This window comes from Rhinoderma darwinii, chromosome 1 (genome assembly GCF_050947455.1).
Source record: "Rhinoderma darwinii isolate aRhiDar2 chromosome 1, aRhiDar2.hap1, whole genome shotgun sequence".
Taxonomy (NCBI): Eukaryota; Metazoa; Chordata; class Amphibia; order Anura; family Rhinodermatidae; genus Rhinoderma; species Rhinoderma darwinii.
Window position 1 is genome coordinate 333,872,092 of NC_134687.1, and position 21,848 is coordinate 333,893,939.

Here is a 21,848-nt window from a genome sequence, read left to right on the forward strand (position 1 = left end):
GTGGCACTAACAGGGGGGGGGCTGTATGGCACTACCTGTAAGGAGGGGGCTGTGTGGCACTACTTGGGAGGGGGGGGGGGCTGTGTGGCGCTACCTGGTAGGGGGTCTGTGTGGCACTACCAGGGAAGGGGGCTGTGTGGCATTACCAGGAAGGGGGCTATGTGGCACTACCTGGGGGAGGGGACTGTGTGGCACTCCCTGGGAGGGGAGGCTGTGTGGCACTATCTAAAGAGGGCACTAAATTTATGGGAGTACATACTGGGGGCCTAGCTTCTATATGAGGGCATAAACAGGTCCTAACATCTATATAGGGGCAAAAATTTAAGTTTTCTGCCATTTTACTGCCACCGTGAGTTCCCTCGCAAAGGGACTTACTAAGGCTACATTCACACGAGCGTATCAGATTCACGCGCGTGAAAAACATTCGTGAATCTGGTCCGTTATGCATCAGTGTTCTTTGCGAGGGCATGCGTTATTCACGCACTCGCAAAGCACATCTTGTTTTTCAATTGAATTGATGCGCAAATCACGCACAGCACAAGGATGTGCATCCTTGTGCTGTGCGTGATTTTCACGCACCCATTGACTTCAATGGGCGATAGGTGCGTGAAAAATGCACCAATATAGGACATGCAGTGAGTTTTACGCAACGGACACACGATACAAATGCAACTACTCAGGGCTTGACCATCCAACCCCACCCGAATTCCTACATTTTACTTGTAAAGTGTAAGGTGTCGGAAGAGGGATATTCTGCTATCTCTTCAAATAAAACAGATTTATATTTGTGTTAAGCTTTTCTTTCCTACAGATTCAAGCCAGGAGTTAAACCAAAGCTAATGTTTTATATATTATGCATATATTTGCATTGCTATGCTGCCACCTAGTGGTAAGACTGCAATATTATGTGCACAGGACATGTGATCACATGCTCTGAACTATGCAGGTTTTCAAGCCAGTAACCCTCACTGCTACTTAAAGAGGCTCTGTCACCACATTATAAGTGCCCTATCTTGTACATAATGTGATCCGCGCTATAATGTAGATTACAGCAGTGTTTTTTATTTAGAAAAACTATCATTTTTGACGGAGTTATGACCTATTTTAGCTTTATTCTAATTACTTTCTTAATGGACAACTGGGCGTGTTTTACTTTTTGACCAAGTGGGCGTTGTGGAAAGAAGTGCATGACGCTGACCAATCAGCGTCATACACTTCTCCCCATTCATTTACACAGCACATAGTCATCTTACTAGATCACTATGTGCAGCCACATACACACACATTAATGTTACTCAAGTGTCCTGACAATGAATAGGCATCACCTCCAGCCAAGACGTGATGTCTATTCAGAATCCTGATACTTCGGTAATGTTTGTGTGAGATTTACAGGAAGGCAAGTGTAATCTCATTTATTTTAAATTACAGTTTACAGTGTAATCTCGCGAGATTGCGCTTGCCTTGCTGTAAATCTCACACATACGTTACTGAAGTGACAGAATTCTGAATAGACATCATGTCCTGGCTGGAGGGGATGCCTATTCATTGTCAGGACACTTGAGTAACGTTAATGTGTGTATGCGGCTACACATAGTGATCTAGCAAGAACACTATGTGCTGTGTAAATGAATGGAGAGAAGTGTATGACGCTGATTGGTCAAAAAGTAAAACACGCCCAGTTGTACATTAAGAAAGTCATTAGGATAAAGCTAATATAGGTCATAACTCCGTCAAAAATGATAGTTTTTCTAAATAAAAAACACTGCTGTAATCTACATTACAGCGCCAATTACATTAGGTACAAGATAGGACACTTATCATGTGGTGACAGAGCCTCTTTAATAATGTTTAGGCAATGGTGGCTTACCCTATCTATTGCAGGCACGAGAAGAAACGGCCTGGGCTCCATCTTTGATGTGTCATTAGTGCGTCAACAGCATAGGGTTACTGCATGCCTCACATGAAAAAAGGCGTCTGTTCCTGCCTTACATGTTTAGTTTGTGGGTTTTGCCCAAAGATCACAGAGTTATTGCTGAATGCCTAGTTGAGTGTGATGGCCCAGACTCTTAGGCTGAGAAGTGTTGAGTTACTGTATGCCAGGGACAATGTTTGAGTGTAGCACATTGGCCTTACACCACCTGAGCCTCATGTTACAAAATTATATATGTTGCACAGGTGAAAAATTTATCTTACCTAAATAACTTACCTAAATAAGAATCTTTTCCTGCAGATATTAAAGCAACACCTTTGCTGGAGGGCACATACTCTGAAAATAACCAGCCTGTGTTATGAGGACAGCACACATATTGTGGTATCTGCGTCTGCTGATGGATCAGTGAGGTAGTTGAGTTTCTTTTACAGCTGAACAGTTTTGCTCAACTATTAATTATACTGTACATCCATATTTTACAAAACCCATCAATGTTTTACTTGTAGACTCTGGCATGCTTCAAGTGGACATTATATCGGTTATTTTGGACAGAGAAGGGTTTTTGAGTTAACCAATAAAAAGGCATTTATTCTACCATGTGATGTAATTGAGATGCCCGTTAAGACAAAATCCGAAACAAATATCCTGGGAAAGAAGAACTATGAATATCCTCTTATCTATGACTGTGATAGGTACATTGCTTACAAGTAAAATATAAAAACTCTTTGTTAGGCTCTGTTATGTAAAAATTATGCATTTAGAGCGGATTATCCGTGCATGTGGCGAGTATTTTACAAACGCTTCTTCATTTTCTGTGAGTTGTCCTTATGATGTGTTTTTTTATTTGTTAGTGTGGTTTTATACTTAATATAAATATAAAAAATTCAAATGAGAGATAGCACTCCAAGCAAATAGGTGAAAAAGGTGATGTGTTTTAATCACCCCACAGGCAGGCAACGTTTCGATCCATCTCAATGGGATCTTTGTCAAGCAATGACTAACATTCAAGGTGGGGTTTATATAACCCAATAGAGTGGTATAAATCAGTGAATTAGCATTGCTGAGGATAGGGAACGGGTGATACAGTTGTGATGATCATAAATTTAATTTGATACATCCAGTGCATGGAGGGCATCTGCGCAGAGAGCCCTATAATAAATAATATATAATAGTATATACATTGGTGATGTGGAGAAACTATGTGATAAACATTGGTGGTGTGTATAAAAATCATAATGAGAACAGCAATTGAGGGAAGACAGTACTCACCGCTGGACGACACTGTAGATAGAAGACTACATCAGTGTCCCTGAGTCACTACTGCGCATGCGCGCACGTGACACATAAGGGGAGGAGACGGGCGCTGAGAGTACGAGCGTACTGCGCATGCGCACCGTTCGCATAATGATTCAGTACGGCAAGGTGAAGAAAAAGAAGAACACCAAAGAACAGCCAATAGCAGGACCAGGTAAGTAATAAAAGTATAGTAAATGATGATAACTATATATAATGAAGTATATAAATGAAAAAGTGATAAATAATTTGCAATAAAGGACAATAGTGACATCAAATGGTGGAGATGGGGATTGAACAATCAAAGTATATCTAGACACATGAGTCCTGTGGAAAAAGCATATGGGGGAACTAGAAGAAGTCCAAAGGGCTTGTTAAAAACCAGAGACCAATGTCCCAAGACACATCCCGTCACAGGGATCCCAAGTAATGGAGTCCTCTCCTTGGGGTACAAAGGAACAAGGGATGGATCGCCCGTGTGTGCACAAGCGAGCATCACAACTATAGAGGAATGTTATGTCTGGACTATAGAGGAATGTTATGTCAATATTGTGGAGGCACTTCTAATGTGAGATGCAAACACACAGAGTCATCAAGTGTATACAATATATTTATTAATGAGTCGCCATAAATAAATATTATAACAACATATAATTACGGTCCTGTAACAAGCCCTTCTGGATCCCCCATATGCTTTTTCCACAGGACTCATGTGTCTAGATATACTTTGATTGTTCATTCCCCATCTCCACCATTTGATGTCACTATTGTCCTTTATTGCAACTTATTTATCACTTTTTCATTTATATACTTCATTATATATAGTTATCATCATTTACTATAATTTTATTACTTACCTGGTCCTGCTATTGGCTGTTCTTTGGTGTTCTTCTTTTTCTTCACCTTGCCGTACTGAATCATTATGCGGTAGTGACTCAGGGACACTGATGTAGCGAGTCTTCTATCTACAGTGTTGTCCAGCGGTGAGTACTGTCTTCCCTCAATTGCTGTTCTCATTATGATTTTTATACACACCACCAATGTTTATCACATAGTTTCTCCACATCACCAATGTATATACTATTATATATTATTTATTATAGGGCTCTCTGCGCAGATGCCCTCCATGCACTGGATGTATCAAGTTAAATTTATGATCATCACAACTGTATCACCCGTTCCCTATCCTCAGCTTATGCTAATTCACTGATTTATACCACTCTATTGGGTTATATAAACCCCACCTTGAATGTTAGTGATTGCTTGACAAAGATCCCATTGAGATGGATCGAAATGTTGCCTGCCTGTGGGGTGATTAAAACACATCACCTTTTTCACCTATTTGCTTGGAGTGCTGTCTCTTCATTTGAATTTTTGAATCAACAAGGGTTCCTAACCTCAACCCAGGAGGTCTGCACCCACCGCTTTAGTTGTGCTGCTTTATATTTCATATATATATATATATATATATATATATATATATATAGAGGAAATTGTATGTGTATACATATATATATATATATATTACGCAGTCAATCCAGTGATCGCATTGCTTAAAGGTTAATTAAATTTAAAAAAAACTTCTGACACGTCATAGTGATATAGTAAAGAAATATTTGGCACACAAGGTGATGATTTTAGCAAATCTTTCGGTTTTATTTTATCAAAAATTGATGCCAGAGGTTTAGTGCGACGTTTCAGTCGTATCTTAGACCTTCATCAGGCAATTGTACCTTCTGGTGTCTAGTTCATCCAGTCGTTGGCGCTGCGTATAATAGTAGCGGTTTACCGCTTTGTTATGGCGCTCATCAATTTTAGATAAAATAAAACCGAAAGATTTGCTAAAATTATCACCTTGTGTGCCAAATATTTCTTTACTACGTAATTGGGTTGGGACCCTATTCGTGCATCTTGTGAGCTCTGAACCACTACATACGTCATAGTGATATGTCAGAAGTTTTGATCGGTGGGGGTCTAAGCACTGAGACCCCCACAGTTCGCTAAAACGAAGCATTAGAAGTGACAACAAAACCTATAACTAGGAGTCTGACACACGAGAATTGGATTAAGAAATATGAAAGTTTATTGAATCAAATTTAAAAATACAAACAAACACATGTATATAAAATTTATAGAAATGTGAACCACAGAAAACAATGGACAGCCAGAACACATATCTCACAGAACAATGCTGTGCAAACAGACTGAGCACACCTGTGTTGAATAACAGGTCATAATGGTGTGCAAACAGCTAATCATGGGTCACTTAGTAGGTGCTGGGAGACAAATGCAACAAAAGTATATAGATGTTGGTAATTAATCTGCACAGTATGTCTAAGGCAGTGATACATCCCAGTTACAAAAAGAACAAATGCAACAAGTGACCGAAGATGAAAATACATTATAATGAACTATGCAAGATGTGCACATGTCTCTTACCCATGGCAGGATGCAAATGAAACTGACTGGCGTCCACCCCGACGCGCGTTTCGGCCCGGAAGCCTTCGTCTGCATTAGAAGTGTTCAGGTGAGCGCTGAGCCGATTAGTTTCTGATTGGCTTTTCTCGGAAAGCCGAGCAATTGGTGTACAGACTCATAGACCTTCCATTGAGCCCGTACACCAATTGCTCAGCTTTCCGAGAAAAGCCAATCAGAAACTAATCGGCTCAGTGTTCACCTGAGCACTTTTGCGGCTTCGTTTTAGCGATCAGTGGGGGTCTCGGTGCTCGGACCCCCACCAATCAGAACTTTTGACATGTCCCTATGACATGTCAGAAGTTTTTTTTAAAGTTTAGGTACCCTTTAATATTATTATCAGACTATGTTGGCAATGTTTAAGATGTATAATTTACATACCATAAAAAATTATTGTGCTTATGGAATTGACAATTTTTCTTTATGGCCTTCATTGTGCAGTATTTATGACTGGTGCAAAGCATTATTATAACAAATAGGTTTTCTGGACTAATTACCTTTATTTATCTTAGCACTAAAAATTTTTTTTAAAAATTCCTATCTGAAATTTTGGGGTTTTCAGTTTGGATAGGATGTGTTTGTTTAGACATGCATAGACCTCTATGTTTGAACACATATGCTGCACAGTGCTGTATAGACTGGCAAACTTACCCATCTATACAGTGAGGAACCCATGGGAGCGAACTACAAATGAAACTCATAGTACAAAATCCTTGTTTGAATGTTGAGCCAGACTTATCAACTCTTGGGACCAGGAAGGAATATTTCCATTATTGGGCAGATTAGCTCATACCTTATTTTTTTTGCATCCCTCTGGATTATTGGGGCAAAACAAAGTTCTGAGATTTACCCCTACCGCTTAGGTTTAACTTTTATCTTTTTTTTTTAACATCCATAACTGTCAATTAAAAAATCTCAACACTTGGTTCTGAAGCAAATAAAAATGATGTATTAATTTTGGAGAACTTTATAGTCAGTCTGTCAGCTTAACAATATTGTTCTTTAATATATTTATGGTTGTATTTAAATCATTTTCAGTTTTAAGTTAACAACAACAATAGATCCACTGATAAAAGGACAGTTTCCAGCAGGATCAGCTCTAGACATAAAATATTTTAAAGCTCTGTCATGTCCAAAGGTATGTTTTTGTTTTAAAATATGTAATATATTTATATCAAAATATAGACTTAAATTAAATTTCAATGTTTTTTTAACTGAACTTAATGAAAACAAAACCAAACTAAAATGTAATTTTTACAGTTTAAAAGAGGAGTCTTGGAAAAATCAACATCCGAAGGAAGGGAAACTGGTGCAGTATTCAAAACAATGCCAATATATAAGGCAAGCTAAAGAAGCAAGTTTATGTCTTATGTAGTTTAGGTTAGCTTGGTAAAAATGAAAATCTTAAATATGCAAGCATTATAGTAACTGCACATTTACTGCAAGGTATATGTAAAGTAAGGTGAACACCTAGAAACTGAAAATAACTGCAATACATTTTTCTACACTGTAATGATTTCTAGTTCACATCTGTGTTGGAGGCTCCGTTAGGAGCCTCCGTCGCAGATCCTGCCTTAAATAGCGGAAACAATAGCGCAGCATGCTGTGCTATTTTTTCTGGTAAAACCACGGACATCCTGACGGAAAACGAATGGAACCCACTAAAGTGAATGGGTTCAGTTGGCCGCCGGTGGTATCCATGGTGCAACGGAATCAATGATTCTGTTTGTTCCCTTGTTCTGCTGCTCTGGTGGAGCACAACAATGGAATGGCAAGCGCAGATGTAAACACAGCCTAATTCACAAGAAAATCTGTGTATTTTAGGAATATTTTACTTATCAATGAGAAAGATTTATCGATACCGTATGAAGGGTGCTTCACTCTTTCCCTATGAGCAGCCCATGCCCTGTTGATGAATCGGGCGTAAGCTGAAACCAATGACAGGTTGGATCTGGTATTGTTTTCTGCCATTTTCAAAGAAGGAAAGCGTTGGAAAAATATTCAAACATGAGTTGCGCTTAGCGTGACTCTGATGCCCCACGCACTTTTTCAGACATGGAAAAAGTGGTGTCGGGACTTCATAAATAGGGCATTTGGTCCAAAGGTCATATTTTTCAGTGTATTTCTATTAGAAAACTGGTGTTAATACATTATCAATTCTGCTCCGTTGTACTTCTATAATTTAACTATCATTGTAGAGTGCCACCAAATCTGTTTTATAGAGAGTTAGACAATTGGATATCCACAGGAATGTGGAAACCGGGTGGGTTTTGAGTTTGCCATTAGCTAGTTGTGGGTTGGCTTATAAAAAAAAGAAGGAATGTAATATGTATAATTAATGATGACCTAAAACAAGCTGTAAAGGCACATATATTTTATATAGTAAACAGCTACGTTTTAACATAATCATATATCGTGTACAGCTTCAGAGTATAAAGTTTCCAATGTTACCTTCTTATGAGTGGCAAAGCCAAGAGCATGAGCCCAAGATTATCACAATAAAAACGAAGGTATTTATACATGGGTATGTATTCTACTAAGATTCTATTTCCCCTACAAGCCCTTCCTTTACACTGCCTGACATCCCCAACATAATGGTCATAGTATTTAGGTATTGTATTTTTAGAATCTAGTCTGTTTCAAATAGCAAGGCTGGTCTGGCACTTTGCTGACAGCAGAGAGATGGGGTAAAGCATCTTGGCAGTAGTGATACCATTTTAGGTTGCGGTATTAATCTGCTTTTTATAGAAATACTTTTAGGTAAAAATGCCTTTATGTAGCAAGTAAAATGTATGGCCTACTTTAAGTAATTATTTTTCCTGTCTCCAGGTAATAAAATCATGTAAAGATGTCAAGGCCACAGGGAAACCAAGAACACGTTTTCCACCAATTCAAGGCAAACATTAAAACACATTCACCCGTAGAGACATCTATGATTATGTTTTTTGAGCATCACGTCAGACAATATAAATAGGGCTATATATGATTAACAATTTGTACTATTTATAGTTCTCGGTGTCCTCTGTGCTTTTGTTACAGTTGGTTTTGTCAATTATTGACTTTTGCTGACTTTAGCTTGTTATGACTTTGCTTCTGTTTTCCAACATGGTGGTTTATTTAATCTGTCTTACATCTGTCACCCTATGATTCCACTTTTAGGAACAGGAATGATAGTCAAGAAAAAGACGGTCTGCTTCTGGGACAGTCAATGGAGGCCTCTAGGAGGGAGGGATTAGTGGCCTCTAGCTTGCTTGGGAGCAGAGGGGATAAGGAGGAGGAAACAATGGATGGGGACAGACTGCTTATAGGAGTTACTCGCTGCAGGGTTCATCGGTTTCCGTGTGAGCAGCACTAAAGTTGCAATGTCCTGCTCGCAGCTCCCACGCCACAGTTCCGCTCCTATGAACATTTTCCTTCTCACTGTCGTCTATAGCCTTGGTGGAGTCTTTGCTTGAGCAGCTTTGTGCTGCAGACTTCTATAGGGGCCTTAAATGACTTGAGGCACAGGTCTCCTCGTTGGTCAGGCTTCCTGCAGTCCCTGCACTGGTGGAAAGGAGGATCAGGACGTGATGAAAGCTTACAGAGTCTTGGTGAGGTCAAGCTGTTCCAACTGACAGGATCACAGCCCTTATGCAGCTTGGTGACAGAAGAGCCAAAAATATACCATTACAGCCGAAGAGGCACAATGCTCGGCTGAGTGCTTCTGACCCTTTGTTTCAGCGATCACCGGACCCCCAATGATTAAAACTTCTGACATGTCACTAGTACATGTCAAAAGTTTTATGAAATGACAGTTACTCTTTAAGAGGCATGCACCGTGTAATAAACTAGGCACAATTCTCACCAACTACAGCCTCCAATTTCATTTACAAAAATTATGCCATAATTAATAAATGTGGGCCAGTGTTTGACTGGTTTTAGTGGTTACCACGGGTGGCACAAGTATCCACAAATCTGCTACAGATATTTGCTTTCAAGTTGAATAAAATAATTTGCAAAGGTTTGGGGGGGGGGGGGGGGGGAGTTCATTAATAACTCATCCTAACATGACTAAAGGGGTAATGGCAAAAAGAATTACAATATGCTTATCTTTAAAATCTAAGCAGTTCCTGGCCTGTTCCTGTCTTTGCATCTGCAGCTGGTCATCTAATTTTTTTAACAAACATTTTCACCCATTTCAACCATTTTAGCATCAGCAAACCCCTTTAATATTTATTCTGACTAACTAAGCAGAAGCTTCATATACGGTGCTTTGTTAGTAAATGGACTAGTGCGCCTGTAACAGTTCCTCTTTAATGGCATTTATTCAGTAGATCTAAATGCTTGTTAAAATGACCCTCCGGTCTCAGGAGAAAATCACAAATGTGATGGTGCTTGTGGAGTAATAATGTCTGATGCCCTCCAGTTGCGCCCCTCTGCCCTGGATCTGTCGTTTTAGTGTCCCCTCTGTGTTGTCTCAAAATGGCCACAGTGCTTCTCAGATTGAGTCTAAGACACACCCCCTGTTCACTAATTGGACGTAACTGCTCACATGAGCAGCTCTGGCCAATCTGAGAACAATGGGAGTGTCTCAGACTTGTAGTCATAGAAGTGCTGCGGCCATTTTGGGACAGCACAGAGGGGACCCTAAAACAGCAGATCCATGGCAGAGGGACACAACTGGAGGGCATCAGATACAGGGCCGGCCTTAGGGGTGTGCGACCTGTGCCATTGCACAGCGCGCATCACTCCAGCAGGTAGAAGGGGGCGCTGCGCTGGCTCCCTTCCCCTGCTTGTGTTTCAGAGGCTTCTTCTCTCAGTGGCGTCTCTACCGGTGTAGCAGCCATAGCAGCTGCTAGCGGCGACATGGGCATAAGGGTGCCTGTGCCGCCCATTGGGACGGGCCCCCTTTGCCGGAGCGCGGCTAGCAGCCGCTGTTGCTGCAACAGCGGTAGTGACGACACATTCAATAGTATCTGCGTCCTTAGGACGCAGATACTATTGAACACTATCGCAGAGCAGGGAGGTATCTCCCTTCTCTGCTATTTACTAGCACCACTGTAGCTCCCTGAAGAAGCAGAATCCCCCTGTGGCCGGGGATTCCGCTCCTGGATGGTGGCCGGTGATTCGGCTCCAGGAGAAGCCGCTGATGCCATTATTCATAAATGGACAGAGACATCAGGTGCTTCTCCTGGAGTGGAATCCCCGGTCACAGCGTCGGCAACGCTGTGGATGGGGATTCCACTTCAGGAGTTGCCCCTGATGTCTCTGTCCATATATGGACAGAGACATCAAGCGCTCCGTCGAGGAGCGAAAACCCCGGCCACAGGTGGATTCTGCGCCTTCGGGGAGCTACAGTAGCACTATCTACAGGAAGGGTGGTGCTATCTACAAGGGTGCTGGGTGGCATTACCTACAAGGGGGTGTCTGGCACTACCTACAAGGGGGCTGTGTGTCACTATATTCAAGAGGGCTGTGTGGCATTACCTACAGGGGGTTATGTGGCACTACCCATAAGGGGGCTGGGTGGCACTACCTAAAAGGGGGCTGTATGGCACTACTTACAAGGGGGCTGTGTGGCACTACCTACATGGGGGAAGTGTGGCACTACCTACAAGGGGGCTGTATGGCACTACCTACAAGGGGGCTTTGTGGCACTAATTACAAGAGTGCTGTGTGGCACTACCTACAAGGGGGCTGTGTGGCACTACCTACAAGGGGGCTGTGTGGCACTACCTACAAGGGGCTGTGTGGCACTACCTCCAAGGAGCTGTGGGGCACTATCTACAGGGTATTGTGTGGCACTATCAAAAGGGGGCATCTGTGAGTGGCAGGCTGATGGCTATTTTACTGTGAGTGTGGGGCTGATGGTCATTTTACTTTGAGTGGGGGGCTGACGGTCATTTTACTGTGAGTGGCGGGCTGATTGTCATTTACTGTGAGTGGCGGGCTGATGGTCATTTTACTGGGGGGGGGGGTGGCTGATGGTTTTCAAGTGGTTTCCACCTCTGACCTCCAATTAAAATTAAAAGGAGGCAGAAAATACCTGCTGAGCTCGTTTGGAGTGCTTTTTTGCCTACGTCTTTTGCATTAGCTTCTACAGATTAAAAAAATGCAAAAAAAGTCAAATAATGCTGTCAATTTAAAATCTGCCTCCAAACTCCTGAAAGAATTTTGAGGCAGATGTTTTTCTGCCTTACAAAAAACGCTGTGTGAACATACCCTACAAGTGTAGTTGTCACGTAGGGTTTTTGGACCCACTTGGCCGTACCACCTTGGCGGTATGGCAGCTGGCCAACAGGGCGCAGGTCAGAGTCTATAGTTTATATAGGGTACCTGTGGCAGCTCGGACAGTAGCAAGGCAGGCTTGGCAGGAACTAGTCAGCAGGTAGACGTCAGGCGTGAAAAAGCAGGAAAGGCGTGGTATACAGCACGGCTACAGCTAAGCACGGCACTAGATCAGGATACAGCTTAGAGGATACAGGAACAGGAAACACTGGGAGCAGGAAACACTAGTGACTGGTGGTCACTGTGGAGCAGGACGGCCGTATGTGCAGACATCTCTTGAGAGAATGCCATCGATTGGATGGAAGGAGTTCGTGGTCAGCGAACCCCCCCTCTTACGCCCCCTCCTCTTGGGACCAGAACGAGAGAGAAACCTCTTAATGAGGGTAGGAGCGTTGAGATTCTCCTCTGGCTCCCAGGACCTCTCTTCTGGACCAAACCCCTTCCAATCTACTAACTAAAAGGTTCTTCCTCTTACTTTTTTAATGTCCAAGATCTCCTTAACCTCGAAGGTGTCTGAAGGGCCGCTGGAGGCAGCCGCAGAGCGTGGAGTCTTGGTAAAGCGGTTCAAAAAAACTGGCTTCAGGAGAGAAACATAGAAGGAGTTGGGGATCTTGAGGGTAGGAGGCAGCCGAAGCTTGTAGGCGACAGGGTTGATCTGCTGCAGGATCTCGAAGGGACCGAGGAACCTGGGAGCAAATTTGTACGATGGCACCCTCAGTCGAATATTCCTGGAGGACAGCCAGACCTTCATGCCAGGAAGAAACTGAGGGGGTTCCTTCTCCTTGTGTCCGCCTTCCGCTTCATGCGGTCGACTGCCAGCAGGATGGAGGATGGAGTCTGCTGCCAGATCTGCAGAAAGTCCCCAAAGGCTGTGTCAGCAGCTGGCACCTCGGACGTAACAGGGACCTGGAGAGGAATTTGTGGGTGCTGGCCATAGATAATAAGGAATGGTGTCTTCAGTGTGGACTCGCTGGTATGATTGTTGTGAGAAAACTCAGCCCACGGAAGCAACTGCACCCAGTCATCATGCTGCTTGGAGATGAAGTGGCGTAAGTAGTTCTCCAAGATCTGATTTATCCTCTCGACCTGACCATTGGACTGAGGATGGTAGGTCGAGGAAAAATCCAACTTTATACCTAGGAGTCCGCAGAAGGCTCTCCAGAACTTCGAGGTGAACTGAACCCCCCCGATCAGACACAATATGCTGTGGCAAGCCGTGCAGGCGGAAAATGTGTTGGATGAACAGCTTGGCCAGCAGAGGAGCAGAAGGAAGACCGGTCAGAGGAACGAAGTGGGCCATCTTAGAAAATCGATCCCCCACCCCCCAGACAGTACTGCATCTGACAGAGAGAGGCAGGTCCGTAATAAAGTCCATAGCTATATGCTGCCAGGGGGCATTGGGCACAGGCAATGGCTGGAGCAGACCAGCAGGTCTGGAGTGAGCGACCTTGTTGGCTACACATACTGAACAGGAAGAAACAAAGTCCATAATGTCCTTGGCAGCGTGGGCCACCAGAAATGACGAGCAATCAGATCCAGAGTCTTACGGGTCCCCGCGTGACCTGCCAGTCTAGAGGAGTGTCCCCAGCGGAGGATTCTTCCACGGTCAGCCAGGCGCACAAAAGTCCTCCCTGGAGGAATGTCCCCAACTTGCAGGGGATTGACAGAGACAATGCAAGACGGATCAATGATGTTCTGTGGAATCTCCATCGTGTGTTCTGTATCTAAAGACCTGGACAAGGCATCGGCCCTCACATTCTTGTCGGCCGGGCGATGATGGAGCTCAAACTGGAACCTGGTAAGAAACAGTGACCACCTGGCATGACGAGGGTTCAGCCGTTGGCCCGTCTGAAGATAGGTAAGGTTCTTATGGTCCGTAAAAATCAGGATGGGATGAGCTGCATCCTCTAGTAGATGTCTCCACTCCTCCAGAGCCAATTTGATGGCCAGTAACTCCCCATCCCCAATCGAGTAGTTGCTTTCTGCCGAAGAGAAGAGCTTAGAAAAATATCGACATACCATTGACTTGCCCTTGGAGCCTCTCTGGAACAGGAGTGCACCAGTACCGACAGAGGATGCGTCTGCCTCCAACGAGAACTGTAGAGAGACGTCTGGATGATGGAGGATAGAGGCAGACGTGAAGGCACTCGTCAGACTATTGAATGCGGACTCTGCCTCAGGAGTCCACACCTTGGCGCTCATGCACTTCTTAGTGAGGTTAGCGATAGGAGAAGTCAGTGAGGAGAAGTTTGGAATAAACTGTCTGTAAAAATTGGCGAATCCCAGAAAGCGCTGTATGGCCCTCAAGCCTTGAGGGCGTGGCCATTCCAGAACAGACGTTACCGTTTCAGGATCCATCTCGAGACCTTGATTCAAGACGATATAGCCCAGGAATGGTAGAGCATCTTTTTCAAACACGCACTTTTCCAACTTAGCGTGCAGACGATTCTCCCTTAACCGCAGCAAAACTTGACGGACATATCTCTGATGAGTCACAGGATCTGGAGAAAAAATCAAGATATCATCAAGGTAGACTACTACACAAACATAGAGGAGGTCACGGAAAATGTCATTAACAAACTCCTGGAAGACCGCGGGAGCATTACACAGGCCGAAGGGCATTACTAGATATTCATAGTGTCCATCACGGGTGTTAAATGCAGTCTTCCATTTGGCACCCTGGCGAATCCGGACTAGGTTGTAAGCCCCACGCAGGTCTAGTTTGGAAAAAAACCTTGGCACCACGTATACGATCAAACAGTTCTGAGATCAGCGGCAATGGATATTTATTTTTCACAGTGATCTAGTTGAGACCTCGGTAGTCAATACAAGGACGAAGAGAACCATCCTTCTTTTTGATGAAGAAGAACCTGGCTCCTGCCAGGGAGGAAGACGTCTGTATGAAGCCCCTCTCCAAGTTCTCTTTCACATAGGCGGACATGGACAGTGTCTCTGGCAAGGAGAGAGGATATACCCTACCACGGGGAAGGGATGTACCAGAAATCAGCTCGATAGGGCAGTCATACGCCCGGTGTGGAGGCAATGTCTCCGCCTCCCTCTTGCTGAAGACGTCTGAAAATGCAGCATAATGACCCAGCAATCCTGCCAATGACCAAGGCAGCAAAGGCTGAGCCGAATGAATCTGCACCAGGCAGACACTCAGGGCCCCACTGGAGAACCTCTCCAGAATTCCAGTCCAGGACTAGGGCATGTAGTCGGAGCCAAGGCAGGCCCAGCAACACAGGGTTAACGGCTTTGGATAGGACATAGAACGACAGGAGTTCGGAGTGAAGAGCTCCCACTTGGATCATCAGCAACTTGGTCACAGCTATAACTGGGTCTGGTAGGGGTAGTCCATTCACTGATGCAACTGTCAATGGCCTCTCCAGAGGGATAGTGGGTAATTGAAGAAGATCCACCAGGTCTCTACAGATTAAATTAGCAGCGGATCCAGAGTCCAGATACGCAGAGACCTGATGTGTTCTCTCGCCGGACACTATGGTCACTGGTATGGACAATTTAGACAGAAGTCCTTTCTTACCCAAGTTTGCCTCTCCTAGCAACCGTAGGCTTTGGAATTTTTGGGGACATAGGCGCACAAGATGGCCACCGAGGCCGCAATATAGACAGAGTCCCAAAGTGCATCTGCGTTGTCTCTCCCGGGTGGATAGCTTACACTGGTTCATCATCACAGACTCCTTAGGAGAATCGATATCTGAGGAGAGAAGGGGTTGCTGCAAAGTAGGGACCGGACTAGGAAGGCCTCCCTCTCGACGAACTTCTTGGAGGCGTTCTCGGATCTGCATATCAATCCGGGCTGACAGAAGGATGAGGTTATCCAGGGTAGATGGCAGGTCTCGAGCGGCAAGTTCGTTCTTAATTTTAGGAGACAGTCCATGCCAGAATGCAGCCACCAGGGCCTCATTGTTCCACAACAGTTCTCCCACCAGGGTGCGGAAGTGGATGGAGTATTCGCTCACGGAGGTGTCTTCTTGGCGTAGGTTAATCAAGGAAGCCGCTGCAGATGAGACCCCTCCAGGCTCCTCAAACACCATGCGAAAAGTCCGGAGGAAGCCCTGGAAGTCACGGGTCTCTGGTCCTTGTCTCTCCCAGATAGGGTTCGCCCATGCAAGAGCCTTGCCAGTGAGGAGAGAGAGATGATGAAAGCAACCCTTGCACCGTCAAATGAAAATGTCCTAGTATACAGGCTGAAGTGGATCTGGCACTGGCACTGGTTCAATAATCCACGACAGGTACCTGCGTCTCTTTCATAGCGGTCCGGAAGTGGCAAAGAAAAACGCGGGTCGACACTGCCAGGAGGTGTAGTCTGAGGATCAACACTGCCAGGAGGTGTAGTAGGAGGAACAGCAGCTTGTGCCTCCTGCCAACGTGCGAGAATATTCAAAGCCTGGGGGAGTTGGTCCTGTCGAGATGTTTTTCTGCCTTACAAAAAACGCTGTGTGAACATACCCTACGAGTGTAGTTGTCACGTAGGGTTTGTGGACCCACTGGGCCGTACCGCCTTGGCGGTATGGCAGCTGGCCAACAGGGCGCAGGTCAGAGTCTATAGTTTATACAGGGTACCTGTGGCGGCTCGGACAGTAGCAAGGCAGTCTTGGCAGGAACTAGGCAGCAGGTAGACGTCAGGCGTGGAGAAGCAGGACAGGCGTGGTATACATCATAGCATGGCTACAGCTAAGCACAGCACTAGATCAGGATACAGGATACAGGAACAGGAAACACTGGGAGCAGGAAACACTAGGGGACTATTTGCAAGACAGACTAGGAATACAACAACAAAGCTCAGGCGTGGGAGGATGGGGCTGGGACCTTCTTATAGCCCAGGGTGCTCTGGACCAATTTGCTCAATCACCAACATGCTTGCGCTCTGGCTTCTCAAGTCTGGACTGAGCTCGTGAGCGCACCCTGGTGGTCACTGTGGAGCAGGACGGCTGTATGTGCAGACATCTCTTGAGCAAAGGGTGTCGACTGGATGGAAGGAGTTCGTGGTCAGCGACCACGGACGTTACAGTAGTGCTTATTTTTAGCCGTGTTCTCGAAACAATTTTTGGTAGGGGTGCCCTGAGGAATGTTTTTTTTTACAGGGAGACCTCGAGTCAGATAAGGTTGGGAAACCCTGTACTAGGCTGCAGAATCACGCCAGCCTACGCAAGAATCCAGTCATCAGCGTTGTGGAGCAGCTCAGTTCATCATGGGAACGGGGCCTAGGTGAGCACAATTTTTTTTGTTTGGGGGCACTGTCTACAAGGGGGAAGTGGGTGGCTGTATGGCACTGTCTACATGGGGGAGGCTGTATGGTACTGTCTACAAGGGGGAGGTGGTGGCTGTATGGCACGGTCTACATGGGGGAGGTGGGGTGCTGTATGGCACAGTCTACATGGGGCAGGTGGGGGGCTGTATGGCACTGTCTACAAGGAGGAGGTGGGGGATTATGGCACTGTCTACAGGGAGGCTGTATGGCACAATCTTCAGGGGGCACTATCTACAAGGGGGGCTGTGTGTGGCAGCCAGGGGAGAGGAGCATTATACTGTGTGGAGGCCACTAAGTGGACATTATAATGTGTAGGGGCACTACAGGGGGCATAATACTGTGTGGGCACAATTAGAGGACAAAATACTGTGTCCTTGAAGGGGTTATAATATATTATATTTTAAAATATTATTATACTGTATGGGGGTCACTAAAGGGGCATTATACTGTGTGTGGGGCGCTAAAGGGGCATTATACTGTGTGGGTGCACTATATAGGGCATTATACTGTAGGGGATTATACTTTTTTATGGTGCACTTTTTTATGAAAGATCATTTTCCACGGGCCACCATCTATCCTAGGGCCGGCCCTGAACAGATATTATTACTCCATATACACTATCTTATCTGAAATGTTATCTCAGGACCGGAGGGTCGCTGTAATGCTTTTTCTTATATATATATATATATATTGTTCTTTTATATATATATATATATATATATATAGCACACAAGAAGACAGCAGCACTCACATAGGAATAATCGACCAGGTGCCAGGCAAAAACGTCCCGATCCTCGGACGTATAATAATGTATAGCAAAAGAAAATTTGCAGCACTCCAACATGAAAAAAATGGTGGTTTATTCAATCCAAAATAACAGCAACGTTTCAATCCTACAATAGGATCTTTATCAAGCCTAGTGACACATCTATTCAGCAAGTTTTTATATGTTTGAGACTCTTTTACATAATTAGTCTCATTATAAAACAATCAAATGCAAAGTGTATGAAAACAAACATCATAAATTGTGTACGGTATCATCATAAACATAGACATGATACAGAAAATACAGAAGTGTGTATGTGACATCGTGATTAACAATACATAATAACAAAAACATTAAAAACAACTGATTACATTCTAATCATTTATGCAGCAGTGGTGTAAAATCTATTGGTATATCGTCACTCACCAATCAGAACTTCAGACTCAACTACTCCATTCAAGTGTGTTGCAGCACTCTGCTGCATCCCTCGTGGTAATTGAAATTTGACACATCAGTGTAATCCCCCGAGGCGGAAGTAGTTCATCACTCCGCAGCAGAGAGCATAGAACGCATCCATATGATGTAATGCGTGTCAATGCGTTCCACTGAGCCGCCCCGTGTATCATGGCATCATGAGTTGCTAAGCAACTGCTGTAACATTATTATAGATATCATTTGACCCAGCTATGTCAGTCAAAAAGTCATGAATGTAAAAAATACAGATATATTAGTAAATGCTCCCTATAGTAAGTGATGGAGATATTAGGAATATCTAAAAGTAGCTTAATGTCGGCTTTTAAAGACGATCCACACGTGGGTTCAAAGACCTCTGTATACAACCAAGTACTCAGAACGATCTTGTTCCCAGAGTTATGGGACCACATAGACACGTCTTCACGTGTCCAGGATGTCACATTATCCTCATACGTGTAACGGACCCATATTATCACACTAGTGATATGATATATCATAAGACAAAAAAAATGCATGAGAATCCCTCTCAATTTTAATATCTCTCTATCACTTTGAAACCTAATAGGAGACTAGAAACAATTCAAATAATAAATATATTTTATTGATGCAATAAGACTTGATGCATTGAACATAGCCCCGTCAAATATCACAGTACAACAACATTGAAAAATAATTAAAGAAGTTCCGAAGTTCTGTTGGGAGTGGTATTCCAATCTAAAAAAATACAAAACATAATTGTTTTTAGTATTTATAAGACATTGACAGTAAATATGAGATATAGATCTTGATATTGATGTGTCAACAATCATCTTACTGAAGAGAACATCAAGAGAACACAAAGGGGCGGAGCTCATAAGGCAATTCTATCTACAACAAATTCTACATTAAGACCACAAGGTTTTAAGGTGTTCAGTAAAAATATCCATCTTAATTCTTTTTTGTGTAAAACCAGATGGCGATCACCGCCAAACTGTAATGGAGGAACATGGTCCAGAATCATAAATGTTAGATCCCTTTCATTGTGACCATGTTCCGAAAAATGTTTAGCCACAGGTAAATCAAGTTTCTTTTTACGTATAGAGAAACGGTGATTGTTTAGACGAGTTTTAAAGGAACAGGTGGTTTCACCCACATATAGGAGGCCACAAGGACACCATAGCACATATATGACCCACTCTGAATCACAGGTGAAATTGTGTTTAATTTTAAACTGTTGTCCAGTCAACGGATGTCTAAAAAATTCCCCTTTGCACATCAAAGCACAATTGACACATCTGTAACATGGAATATTGCCAGGTTTTAGTGGTTTAAAAATAGGTTGTATCGTTTTCTTATGATCTGGCATTCTGGTTTTCACCAGTCTATCTCGAAGATTTTGTGGACGTCTATAAGACATGAGTGGATTATTATTCAATACATCAATGTGTCCAAAACTATTGCTGATAATTGGCCAATGTCTATTCATAATTTTGGAAATGTCTCCACTCCTATCATTATAAGTAGAGATAAATGGAATACGTTTCCGTTTTCCATGCGCTGACGGTTTTTTAGACTGCAATAAACTGTCCCTCGCTACATTATCAATCTTTTTTCTATGTGTCCACAGTAATGTTTTGGGGTAACCTCTTTGTAAAAAGTTGCTAACCATAGTGTCTAAAGATATATCAAGATCCTCCTGTCTGTCGGTATTACGTTTGGCCCTAATCATTTGGCTATACGGCAAAGACCTTACCATATTTCTCGGATGGCAACTATCAAATCGTAGCAGAGTGTTCCTATCGGTCTCTTTCGTGTACATTTTAGTTCTGATTATATTGTTCACAATAGATACAGTAACATCCAAGAATTGGATATTATCCATAGAATGTTTCATCGTAAATTGAATCTCATCATCTATTGAATTAAGAAACCTGTGAAAATCCATTAATGTAGTAACAGTGTCAGTCCAAATGAGGAAGATGTCATCTATGTAACGCCACCACTTCAAAACATGTGAGAAGTGGTGGGATACATAGACCGACACCTCCTCAATGTTGTCCATGAAAATGTTGGCGTACGTGGGAGCCATGTTAGACCCCATGGCCGTTCCTTTCAACTGTATATAATAACTCTCTTTAAATATGAAATAGTTAGATGTCAAAATAAGTTCCACTAATGAAATAATAAACTCACAAGTAGCATTGTCATAGTCAGAAGTCAATAATTTACGTCGTACAGCATCAAGACCCTTGTTGTGATCAATCGAGGTATAAAGAGATGTGACATCAAAGGAGACCAAAATGGACCCCTCTGGTAGTTTTATAGATTTTAATTTTTGTAGAAAATCAGTGGTGTCTCTAATATAAGATTTGGAGTTAATAGCAAAATTTCTCAGCACTTTGTCCACAAAGATAGAGATGTTACTTGTTAATGAACCCCTGCCAGATACAATAGGGCGACCTGGTGGGTTCATTAAATCTTTGTGGATTTTTGGTAATATATATAAGCAAGGAGTGACAGGAAATTCAACAGTGAGAAATTTATGTAGCATTTGATGATACCGTACACAATTTATGATGTTTGTTTTCATACACTTTGCATTTGATTGTTTTATAATGAGACTAATTATGTAAAAGAGTCTCAAACATATAAAAACTTGCTGAATAGATGTGTCACTAGGCTTGATAAAGATCCTATTGTAGGATTGAAACGTTGCTGTTATTTTGGATTGAATAAACCACCATTTTTTTCATGTTGGAGTGCTGCAAATTTTCTTTTGCTATATATATATATATATATATATATATATATATATACATTGCTACTTGGAGTTTTTGTGGCTCTGTAAATCTGATCATCTATAATACGTGGATGGTATCCTTGTTGTAAGAATGTATACCTCATTGATAGCAGGTGTTGTTTTCTGTCTTCAATGAGCAATCTTCTGGAGTACAAAAAGAAGAAATCAACAGCAGGGTGCCCCTAGTGGTCATATACAACCCACAAATGAACTTCTTGAGGAAAATTGCTGCTGATCTCCAACCTGTATTTAACAAAGACAATAAACTGAAGGAAATATTCCCAGATTTACCTCTCCTTGCCTACAAACAACCACCAAACCTAAGGAATCTCCTGGTCAGAAGTGCCTCTCATCACCATCAGACACAGATGCAAGGCCTGTACCAACATCTTGTCATCAAACACCATTCACATCCCAAACACGCAGCAGGACTATAAAATCACTGGCACGTTCTCCTGTACATCCTCCAATGTAGTGTACATGATCCTGTGTACAAGGTGCATCAATAAAGGAATCTACATTGGAGAAACAATACAAAAACTACAAACCAGGATGAATCTACACAGACATACAATAAAACAGGAGGTGGATA

At 43.1% G+C, this 21,848-nt stretch overlaps 3 protein-coding genes across 3 annotated transcripts in view; 1 reads left to right on the forward strand and 2 right to left on the reverse strand.

Annotated features, from left to right (window-relative positions):
• The window catches only part of WDR64 (WD repeat domain 64), a 66,955-nt gene extending 57,560 nt beyond the window's left edge, over positions 1–9,395 (forward strand). Inside the window, exons 23-28 of the mRNA XM_075858913.1 lie at positions 2,231–2,340; positions 2,437–2,622; positions 6,737–6,836; positions 6,959–7,039; positions 8,122–8,208; positions 9,132–9,395. Of these exons, the coding sequence (XP_075715028.1) occupies positions 2,231–2,340; positions 2,437–2,622; positions 6,737–6,836; positions 6,959–7,039; positions 8,122–8,208; positions 9,132–9,395 (828 nt within the window). The remainder of the gene's footprint in view (positions 1–2,230; positions 2,341–2,436; positions 2,623–6,736; positions 6,837–6,958; positions 7,040–8,121; positions 8,209–9,131) is intronic.
• The window catches only part of ACO1 (aconitase 1), a 254,019-nt gene extending 235,513 nt beyond the window's left edge, over positions 1–18,506 (reverse strand). The window contains exon 1 of the mRNA XM_075825662.1: positions 18,430–18,506. The gene's annotated coding sequence lies outside the window, so the exon portion shown is untranslated. The remainder of the gene's footprint in view (positions 1–18,429) is intronic.
• Positions 1–18,509, reverse strand: part of OPN3 (opsin 3) — an 89,765-nt gene extending 71,256 nt beyond the window's left edge. The window contains exon 1 of the mRNA XM_075825665.1: positions 18,430–18,509. The gene's annotated coding sequence lies outside the window, so the exon portion shown is untranslated. The remainder of the gene's footprint in view (positions 1–18,429) is intronic.
• Between the last annotated feature and the right edge of the window lie 3,339 nt (positions 18,510–21,848).